General features: G+C 41.6%; 1 protein-coding gene across 5 annotated transcripts in view; it reads right to left on the bottom strand.

Annotated features, from left to right (window-relative positions):
- The window catches only part of twz (BTB/POZ domain-containing protein twz), a 304,566-nt gene that overhangs the window by 87,550 nt on the left and 205,297 nt on the right, over window positions 1-11,719 (bottom strand). For all 5 annotated transcript variants that reach the window (XM_053786127.2, XM_053786126.2, XM_053786125.2 and 2 more), the window contains 2 exons: window positions 3,105-3,230; window positions 1,114-1,182 (listed from right to left, as the gene is read on the bottom strand). In XM_053786127.2, coding sequence (XP_053642102.1) covers window positions 1,114-1,182; window positions 3,105-3,230 — 195 coding nt within the window. The remainder of the gene's footprint in view (window positions 1-1,113; window positions 1,183-3,104; window positions 3,231-11,719) is intronic.

Here is an 11,719-nt window from a genome sequence, read left to right as displayed (position 1 = left end):
ATAGGATATGTAAGTGAGACAGGTTGTGCTTGAGAGGACCTGCCTAGCACGGGTCAGCAGTAGGCCTGCTGCAGTACTAATCTGTTCCTGTATTTTTATATCTCTCCCCAGTGCTCTTTCTAGTGCTAGCCTGGACTGCTCGCATCGACTCTAGGTCGAGGGACTGATTTCCTCAAACCATTCTTCTCTGTATTGGACTGATGAAGCCACTGGTTGGTGAAACGTTTCCTCAGGAAAGATACCCAAGTATTGCACAAGTGTCTAATTCATCATCCTGTAGGTTCTCCGAACTATTTACCTACAATGGTAACAGACGCAGAAGTAGGCTCCATGTTTCTCATTTCCTGTGAGGTTCGCTTACTTTTCTATGCCATATGGCGCCTCTCAATAAACCTTTTGTTTTCCTGGCGGCATTGTGCTGAAGGTAGTGGAGAAAACCTGCTTCACTATCCTTCACCTGCTGTGACAACAATTGTGCAACTTCCAGGCACGGTAGTTATTTGTTTTCCTCTAGGTAACCTCAATGTAGAACACAAGCTGTTATTGTTACTCTTCCCATATACTACTCTCTCTCTCTCTCTCTCTCTCTCTCTCTCTCTCTCTCTCTCTCTCTCTCTCTCTCTCTTTCTACGGCTTTCACAGATAGTGAGCCAAAATGATTTAACATGTTCACTTCATCACACTACTCAACACGAAAGTTAATAGTCCTATATATATATACATTCTGTGTACATACACGAGGTCGTGCGTAAAGAGGTATTGATATACGAAAGTGTACATATATTTAAGAACCGTAGGTATACAGGTACTTAAAAATGTAAACATACTTTGGATCCCACTTACAGGAATTCTTATCACATTCGCGTTGCCCCCCCCCCCAAAAAAAAAATGGTAGACACGTCACTCAAACACTAACTACATAATGATATAAACGTGTGCTAAGATTACTCAAGATGCCAGAGAAGTCAGATTGATATGTCTGAATGAGGTGTCAGATAAATTAGTCTTACAGACCGCAGATGGATACGTCTTTGCAGAGACATCAGATAGATCCCCTCCCCATCCTCAGAGAAACGCATTCCTGAAGAAGAGTGGCGATGCGAGTGCACTCACCTAGTAAGTGTCTCCAGGGAGGATGTGTAGATGGAACCACCCACGTCAATGTGTACAGGCGCCGTGAATCTGAAAGAGCAAAAACAAATGTTAGGAATATGACCCTTTTAGTTATAGGGTTTAGTTATGATGATATGACGCATATTATAACTAGGAAGATATGGCACACAGCTCCCGGCCAACCTGAGACTCATTACCCATCGTTATTGACACCTCTTCCTTCATTACGTGTTTGCAAGTTATTATTTCTTAATACACAAATAACCCGCACATGGGAGAGAGGAGCTTATGACGACGTTTCGGTCCGACTTGGACCATTTACAAGTCTACCTGGAGGGTATTCCGGGGATCAAAGCCTCCCGGTGGATCAGGGCCTGATCAACTAGGTTGTTACTACTGGGCACACGTAGTCTAACGTACGAACCACAGCCCGGCTGATCCGACGCTGACTCTAGGTATCTGTCCAGCTCCCTCTTGAAGACAACCAGGGGTCTACTGGTAATTCCCCTTATGGCTGATGGGAGGCTGTTGAACAGTCTTGGGCCCCGGACACTTAATGTGTTTTCTCTTAGCGTACTAATGGTGCTCCTACTTTTCACTGGGGGATATTTTTGTGCATTCTTCCAGTCACAATATTGTTCATTTTTGCTCTCTTTCTTGGTATACAGTATTGCTCAAAACTAGTATTTTTTATATATATTTTGTGTTTGAAGAGTCAATACTTCTATAATCTATATTTAACACGACTTTCAGCTGCAGAACCTGCATATTGGGACAACGTTTCGCTCTGTGTAGAGCTTTATGAAATTATGACAGAGCGAAACGTTGTCATATTAGAAAGCTTATTTTCCTCTTTCACGTTTAATAAAGTGCCGTCTTTCTCTTTTAGTGTGTGTGACTTTCACCGACAATACTAATTTGTTTTTATTTATATAAACAACATTTATTCCAGTAACATCAACAAATTAAATTTATCTTTCAGTATTTGCGTATTAGTTTTTTTGTACTACGCACTCAAAGCAATATATGTGTTATAATATAAGTGATATGATGATTTATGACACACGTTTGTTATTCTCTTGTTTTAACGTTGGATGTACAGGGTGCAGTAAGGTTTTATTGGGACAGCGTTTCGCTCTCTCATGACTTGATTAAACTTTTCACTGATCGAAATGTTGTCCCAGTAAAAGCCTGTTTAACAATGTGTGTGTTCGTGTGTGTGTGTGTGTGTATGTGTGTATGTGTGTGTGTGTGTGTGTGTGTGTGTGTGTGTGTGTGTGTGTGTGTGTGTGTGTGTGTGTGTGTGTGTGTGTGTGTGTGTGTGTGTGGCGTGTGTGTGTGTGTGTGTGTGTGTGTGTGTGTGGTGTGTGTGTGGCGTGTGTGTGTGTGTGTGTGTGTGTGTGTGTGTGTGTGTGTGTGTGTGTGTGTGTGTGTGTGTGTGTGTGTGTGTGTGTGTTAGTTACCATTTTGTCCTAGGCACATGTCGATTAGACACTAGGCCTGTTGTGTGTGTGTAGGTGTGTAGGCGTGTGTGTGTGTGTGTTAGTTACCATTTTGTCCTAGGCACATGTGTGTGTGTGTGTGTGTGTGTTTTCACTTGTTTTACTCCTGTTCCATTTACTACTGTTATGTTTAATTCCTACTAGGACACATATTGAATTAAAGAGAGAGAGAGAGTGAGAGGAACACATTCGTACAGCATAATGATGTCAACGAGATAAAGTCAGTTGATCAAATGAAAATGCTGGCCCACAGATGGCTCCAACTTCATCCTGTTCTCTACTTGTATGTCTCATAACAATAAAAATACTTTCAATTGAGCTGATGTAGGTAACAGCTCTTAACTTGTCAGTAAAGTTTGGAATCCTTAACCTGTAAATAGCTTGTCAATAAAGTTAGGAATCCTTAACCTGTAAATAGCTTGTCTATAAAGGTAGGGATCCTTAACCTAACCTTGTCAAACCCTGTGTAAAAAAAAAAAAGCAACATACCTGGAGGCTGCAGCGACGGTGGGTATGCCTGAGATCTTGTGTTGTGGTGGGTAGAGTGGCGGCGTGGGTGACCCACTGTGTGTGAGGGTGGGCGAGGTGGCCGGGGAGATGGATGGAGACAGCATCCTGACGAAGAACACACATTATTATTATGAGTGTTATGATTATAATTATTATAATTATTATGAGTATCATGATTATTTTATTATTATTATTATTATTATTATTATTATTATTATTATTATTATTATTATTATTATTATTAGTAGTAGTAGTAGTAGTAGTAGTAGTAGTAGTAGTAGTAGTAATTAGTAGTAGCATTAATAATATTTTATTATTGGTTGGTTAATGGGGTTAAAATCTTTCGACTACACGAGGGCCATTACGACTGCATGTGTTTACCACCAGGCAAGAAGTCTCTCAGTGCATATATGATGAGAGACATACAACTTTCCCAGTTATATATCCTGTGTAGTAGTAGTAGTATTTATTATTATTATTATTATTATTATTATTATCTTGGTTATTATTCACGGAAGGAGTCTGATGTTATCCACGCAAGCATTCAGGCCAAAACAGTCTGAAAACTGAAACTGTAGCACATGATAATCTCTCTATATACTGTATTGAAGAATACTTCACACATAGTATAAACCTTGGTAATAGATACCGACAAGTTGGTACAAAAAGATACGTGAACAAACACTAGGACATAGTTATTAGAAAACGTCGAAGTCCTGGGACCTTGATCACTTTTCACATACAGTGACACTTGGTGACCTGAAGAATGACATATTGGGATGACGACAAGTAGATATACCTCACATATATACTGTATTGAAGAATATACCTCGCATATATACTGTTTTCAAGAATATACCTCGCATATATACTGTATTAATAACATTTATTAACATGGAATTAAATTGAACAGTCAGCCCGGAAAAAATAATGAAAAATTCATGTTCTTTTTTTGGGGGGTGACAGATGTTTAGACATGTTGGGACTTGTTTTGATAAGTTTTGTCATGTTTCGAGATCTTTTGACAGATGTAAAACTCGTTATATTTTGGTTATATTTCTGGCTATATTTTGGTAACCTAGTCTCTTCAACACTAAAAATTTATATATATAATGTATATATATATATATATATATATATATATATATATATATATATATATATACATATATATATATATATATATATATATATATATATATATATATATATATGTATATATATATATATATATATATATATATATATATATATATATATATATATATTATATATATATATATATACATTAATATGTATACTGGTGGTGAAGGCGATTATAAAACGGGAGTAGAATGAAATTAGTTTTGAGTTTACCACGGCCACGTGTGTCCTTGCATCATTAAACATACCTACTGCTACTAGGTACATGATGTTTGTAGGATTGATGGCTCAGTGGTTAGAACGTTGTAATTTCTGACTTGCTTCTCATGAGGTGGGCTAAAATAACACGGGCTTGATCCTGTGTTATTTTAGCTCGTGTTCGATATTATATATATATATATATATATATATATATATATATATATATATATATATATATATATATATATATATATATATATATATATATATATATATGTATATATATATATATATATATATATATATATATATATATATATGTATATGTATATAATATATATATATATATATATATATATATATATATATATATATATATATATATATATATATATATATATATATATATATATATATATATATATATATATATACACAGTTAGAGTAAGAGGTAAATGGGAAAAGAGGAAAATGGCAACAACAAGCAAGAGGGAGGTGAAAGTGTATAAACTAAGGGAGGAGGAAGTTCGGGTGAGATATAAGCAAGTATTGGCAGAAAGGTGGGCTGGTGCAAGTATGAGTAGTGGGGGGGTTGAAGAGGGTTGGAATAATTTTAAAAGTGCAGTATTAGAATGTGTGGCAGAAGTTTGTGGTTATAGGAGGGTGGGTGCAGGAGGAAAGAGGAGTGTTTGGTGGAATGAGGAAGTAAAGGGTGTGATAAAAGAGAAAAAAATAGCTTTTGAGACTTTTTTACAAAGCAGAAGTGTTATAAGAAGAGTAGAGTGTATGGAGAGTTAAAGAAAGGTGAAGAGAGTGGTGAGAGAGTGCAAAAGGAGAGCAGATGATAGAGTGGGAGAGGCACTGCCAAGAAATTTTAATGAAAATAAGAAGAAATTTTGGAGTGAGCTAAACAAGTTAAGAAAGCATAGGGAACGAATGGATTTGTCAGTTAAAAACAGAGTAGGGGAGTTAGTAGATGGGGAGATGGAGGTTTTGGGTAAATGGCGAGAATGTTTTGAGGAACTTTTAAATGTCGACGAAGAAAGAGAAGCGGTAATTTCATGCACTGGCCAGGGAGGTATACCATCTTTTAGGAGTGAAGAACAGGATGTGAGTGTGGGGGAGGTGCGTGAGGCATTACGTAGAATGAAAGGGGGTAAAGCAGCTGGAACAGACGGAATCATGACAGAAATGTTAAAAGCAGGGGTATATATAGTGTTGGAGTGGTTGGTATTTTTGTTTAATAAATGTATGAAAGAGGGGAAGGTACCTAGGGATTGGCGGAGAGCATGTATAGTCCCTTTATATAAAGGGAAGGGGGACAAAAGAGATTGTAGTAGTGATGGTGGTAATGATGGTAGTAGTAGTGATGGTGGTAGTGGTGGCAGTAGTGATGGTTGTAGTAGTGATGGTGGTAGTGATGGTTGTAGTAGTGATGGTGGTAGTAGTAATGGTGGTAGTGATGGTTGTAGTAGTGATGGTTGTAGTAGTGATGGTAGTAGTAGTAATGGTGGTAGTAGTAATGGTAAGTGATGGTGGTGTGACCCAGGAACTTTACCCTTCAGGCTTCTTAGACCTTCGCAAGACTTGGCTTAAGCCATCACAAAAGGCCAGCAGTGAGATGGGTGGGGCAGCGTGTGTGTGTGTGTGTTTGTGTGTGTGGGGGGGGGGGTAATGAGAACTTTAACACAAGAGAAATAATGACAATGGTGACAGTGTTCAAATTACCTGTGCTCTCTTGTTGAGAATATTATTCGGTGTTGACGGCTTCCTTCATGGTAAGAGAGAGAACCGTTCTTCTTTGTAATGAACTGAAGAAGCCATTGGCTGGCGAAACGTTTCCTCAGTAAAGATTCCAAAACGTTGCACAAGTGTCTCATTTTTCCCAGAGATCGTTCACTGCCCGCTTCATAGTACTGGGAACACACCAGAGTATTTGCATCGTGCTAAAGTGAGAGGTATGGAAGTGTAGACTCAGCTGTAAGCGGGGCACCATGGGCACACTAAGAGAACAACACTGTGTTAACATACGTGGACCAAGACTCTTCAACCTGACATCACAAATATCGCGTAAAGAAATGTAGGAATTTTCAGGAGGAAACTGGATTGCTACCTTGGCCAAGTGTCGGATCAACCAGGCTCTGATGGATATGTGGACCAGCGACAGCTTGGTTGAGCAAGCAGTCTACAGGAAAATCTGGCCCCCAAGTCGGGCTGCGAGGGTAGAAAAACTCGAAAACGATCACGGGTTTTCGTATGTGGTGGTGGTAGTAGTAGTAGTAGTAGTAGTAGTAGTAGTAGTGGTGGTGGTGGTAGTGGTGGTGGTGCTTATGGTGATAGTGGTGATGATTCTCGTGGTGGTGAAGCTTGTGGTGATTCTTCTGGTCGTGGTGGTGGTGGTGGGGCTTGTGTTGGTGGTTTTGGTGGTAGTGGTGTTGTTGTTAGTGGTTGTGTTGGTGGTGAAGTTAGATAGTGGGTGGAGGGTGAGCCGCCTAACTGCAGCATTGAGGTCAAGGAAGTGACGTCACCAACAAAGTAGTAGTGTGAAGAATGGCCTTAACGGGCAACTCATGTTACTCTGATTTATTGTTATATTGGTGGGGCAAGCGCTAAACCTGTAGGAATCATACAGCACCTGAGGGGAAGAGGTAGCTAGGTTGGATCTGAGGAACGGGAGAGTAGGTCAAGGCCCTTGCATCGAGGGACCTTGATTGAGGGGCTAGTGGTATCCTTGGAAGGAGATTCTCAGCGAATAAAATCGTGGAAAGAGAACGGAGGTTCGAGCCTTGAAATTCATCTTAAATGAAAGCATTTTGCTTAAAGAATGTTTGATGGCACATTCATATGAAGGGTCGAAGGTGCAAGGAGAGAGTGACTTACATTGCCCGGGTATCAGAGCGCTCAGCTTGAAGGACAAACAGTAGGCACCCCCTTGAAGACATACAACAGGTAACCCCCCTTCAATTGAAGGCATACAACAGACACCCCCTTGAAGGCATACAACAGGTAACCCCCCCTTCAATTGAAGGCATACAACAGGCACCCCCCTGAAGGCATACAACAGGTAACCCCCCCTTAAACTGAAGGCATACAACAGGCACCCCCCTGAAGGCATACAACAGGTAACCCCCCTTCAATTGAAGACATACAACAGACACCCCCCCTTGAAGGCATACAACAGGTAACCCCATTCAATTGAAGGTATACAATAGACACCCCCCTTGAAGGCATACAGCATGTAACGCCCTTCAATTGAAGGCATACAACAGGCACCCCCTTGAAGGCATACAACAGGTAACCCCCCCTTCAATTGAAGGCATACAACAGGCACCCCCCTGAAGGCATACAACAGGTAACCCCCCCTTAAACTGAAGGCATACAACAGGCACCCCCCTGAAGGCATACAACAGGTAACCCCCCTTCAATTGAAGACATACAACAGACACCCCCCCTTGAAGGCATACAACAGGTAACCCCATTCAATTGAAGGTATACAATAGACACCCCCCTTGAAGGCATACAGCATGTAACGCCCTTCAATTGAAGGCATACAACAGACACCCCCCTTCAAGGCACACAACAGGTAACCCCCCTTCAATTGAAGGCATACAACAGACACCCTCCTTGAAGGCATACAACAGACACCCCTTCAAGGCATACAACAGACACCCCCCCTTCAAGGCATACAACAGGTACCCCCCTTCAACTGAAGGCATACAACAGACACCCCCCTTGAAGGAATACAGCAGGTACCCCCCTTGAAGAGCGTACAACAGGACCCCCCTTGAATGGCATACAACAGGGAACCCTTTGAAAGGCATACGACAGGTACCTTCCCCTTGAAAGGCATAGAACAGGCACCCCATTGAAGGGCATACAACAGGCACCTTCCCCTTGAAGGGCATAGAACAGGCACCTCTTTGAAGGGCATACAACAAGACCTTTAAAGTGTATACATGATGCTGGTGTCATGACTCGTGAACACATGAATGAATGTCAGAAGCAGGTGGGGTATGCCTCCAGCTGGAGGAAGAGGAGGAGGAGGAGGAGGAGGAAAAGAAGAATAGGAGTAGGCGGAGGTGAAGGAGTAGGAGGAGTGAGAAGGCTGGTGGGGGTGATTGTGGGGGTGGGGGTAGTTGTGGAGGTGGGGGGTAAGGCAGGCACGTGCCCGGGGTCTCATCGCCAGGGTGGTGTACAGCCGTTCACCAGGAATCCAGTACCCCCTCAGGCCGGTTCGGCCAGATCTGGGGCAGGCAGCCTCCTGCCCCTGGCAGGGAGTTGGGGAGGACAGGGGAGTGGGGCAGGCAGCATCCTGCCCCTGGCAGGGGGTTTGGAGGACAGGGGAGTCGCAGGCAGTATTCTTCCCTTAGCGGGAGTTGAGGGGGACAGGGGAGTGGGGCAGGCAGCGAGTTGAGGAAGACAGGGGAGTCGAGCAGGCAATATCCTGCCCCTAGCAGAGGATGGGGTGGACAGGGGAGAGGCAGGCAACATCTCTGCCGTTGTAAGGGAAGGGGACGACAAGGAGCTGGCGCAAGCAGCTTTCTGGCAGTACAGGGGAAAGCAGGGGTTGAGGTAGGGGGACAATTAAGGTAGGTAGGGGTAGAAAGAAGGGTAGATTGCAGGGAAGGACAGGGTGGGGATGGCAGGGGAGGACATGAGGGGTTAGGAAACATTGCTGATCAACAGGAGTTGAGAAGAATAGAGGTGGGGTAACTGGCCCCCCTCTTAACCAGGTCCCAGACCATGCCTTCTGTTGATGGTCTGATCCGGCAGGCTGTTCCCGCATCACAGTCCATTGTAGGCGCCAGAGTCCTGCTGATCAAGAACTAACTTAAAGAACTCATGCAGTTCTCTCTGGACGTCAACTAGGAATCCGTGGGTAATTGTCCTCATATATGAAGGGAGGGCATTCAGAAGTCTCTTTCCCTTTATACCTGAAGGGTAATTCGGAGGTCAACGCCTCCGCGGCCCCGTCCAAGTTATATCCAAAGTGGTACATTTAAATGGTGACCTCAAATGTTTTCTTTTTTCTCTCTCTCCAATTATTGTTTAAAACTTGAGAATGCTTCATCAGACTGGCTTCAGATTTTTAGTACTTGTGTGTAATAACTAGACAAGGATCATGCACCTATTGGCACATGCAGGGGCCCCTTAGATCATTTTATATAAACCATTCTCTGTTGCAGTTTCTGTGTGATAACTTGAGAAAGCTCCCTCTGATAGGCTTCAAACTTTCAACACTGGTGTAACCTGTTGAAAATTGTTTAAAATACCGACAGGTTGATGACTAGGACACATGTGTAACAGTTGGGTATCTATTGTTGGAACGTTGGAGATATCTCCAAGGTTGATGGACGCATTACATCATCTTCATTTCATTAATACATCTGTTGCCTCTGTATCTGACTGAAGAAGTCTACTGTGTAGGCGAAACGTGTCAACAATAAAGATGCCCAAGTGTTGCACATGTGTCTTAATCATCAAATGGTGTATCCTCTGAATAAAATAGAATTAGGGTTAATATTGAGGTGTGCAGTTGCTGATTTATCTGATTTATTTTCAAAACTGTGTAGCCTATTTTTGCATGGAAGAACTTGGTTATTTATCTTTCAACCGACTTAAGTCTTCAGTGGTTGATGCATCATGAGTACACCATGTGCTGGTATAAACCTTGGTAATAAATACCGACAAGTTTAGAAAGACACGTAAGCAAACACTATAACATATTTATTAGAAAACGTTTCGGTCCTGGGACCTTGATCAAGGTCCCAGGACCGAAACGTTTTCTAATAAATATGTTATAGTGTTTGCTTACGTGTCTTTCTAAAACACCATGTGCTACACTATATGTACACCATGTGCTACACTATATGTACACCATGTGCTACACTATATGTACACCATGTGCTACACTATATGTACACCATGTGCTACACTATATGTACACCATGTGCTACACTATATGTACACCATGTGCTACACTATATGTACACCATGTGCTACACTATATGTACACCATGTGCTACACTATATGTACACCATGTGCTACACTATATGTACAGCATGTGCTACACTATATGTACACCATGTGCTACACTATATGTACACCATGTGCTACACTATATGTACACCATGTGCTACACTATATGTACACCATGTGCTACACTATATGTACACCATGTGCTACACTATGTACACCATGTGCTACACTATATGTACACCATGTGCTACACTATATGTACACCATGTGCTACACTATGTACACCATGTGCTACACTATATGTACACCATGTGCTACACTATGTACACCATGTGCTACACTATATGTACACCATGTGCTACACTATATGTACACCATGTGCTACACTATATGTACACCATGTGCTACACTATATGTACACCATGTGCTACACTATATGTACACCATGTGCTACACTATATGTACACCATGTGCTACACTATATGTACACCATGTGCTACACTATATGTACACCATGTGCTACACTATATGTACACCATGTGCTACACTATATGTACACCATGTGCTACACTATATGTACACCATGTGCTACACTATGTACACCATGTGCTACACTATATGTACACCATGTGCTACACTATGTACACCATGTGCTACACTATATGTACACCATGTGCTACACTATGTACACCATGTGCTACACTATATGTACACCATGTGCTACACTATGTACACCATGTGCTACACTATATGTACACCATGTGCTACACTATGTACACCATGTGCTACACTATATGTACACCATGTGCTACACTATATGTACACCATGTGCTACACTATGTACACCATGTGCTACACTATATGTACACCATGTGCTACACTATATGTACACCATGTGCTACACTATGTACACCATGTGCTACACTATGTACACCATGTGCTACACTATATGTACACCATGTGCTACACTATATGTACACCATGTGCTACACTATATGTACACCATGTGCTACACTATGTACACCATGTGCTACACTATATGTACACCATGTGCTACACTATATGTACACCATGTGCTACACTATATGTACAGCATGTGCTACACTATATGTACACCATGTGCTACACTATATGTACAGCATGTGCTACACAACATGTACACCATGTGCTACACTATATGTACACCATGTGCTACACTATATGTACAGCATGTGCTACACTATATGTACACCATGTGCTACACTATATGTACAGCATGTGCTACACTATA

This window comes from Cherax quadricarinatus, chromosome 50 (genome assembly GCF_038502225.1).
Source record: "Cherax quadricarinatus isolate ZL_2023a chromosome 50, ASM3850222v1, whole genome shotgun sequence".
Taxonomy (NCBI): Eukaryota; Metazoa; Arthropoda; class Malacostraca; order Decapoda; family Parastacidae; genus Cherax; species Cherax quadricarinatus.
The sequence above is the reverse complement of the archived record's forward strand: the minus strand, read 5'-3'. Positions and strand labels throughout refer to the sequence as shown.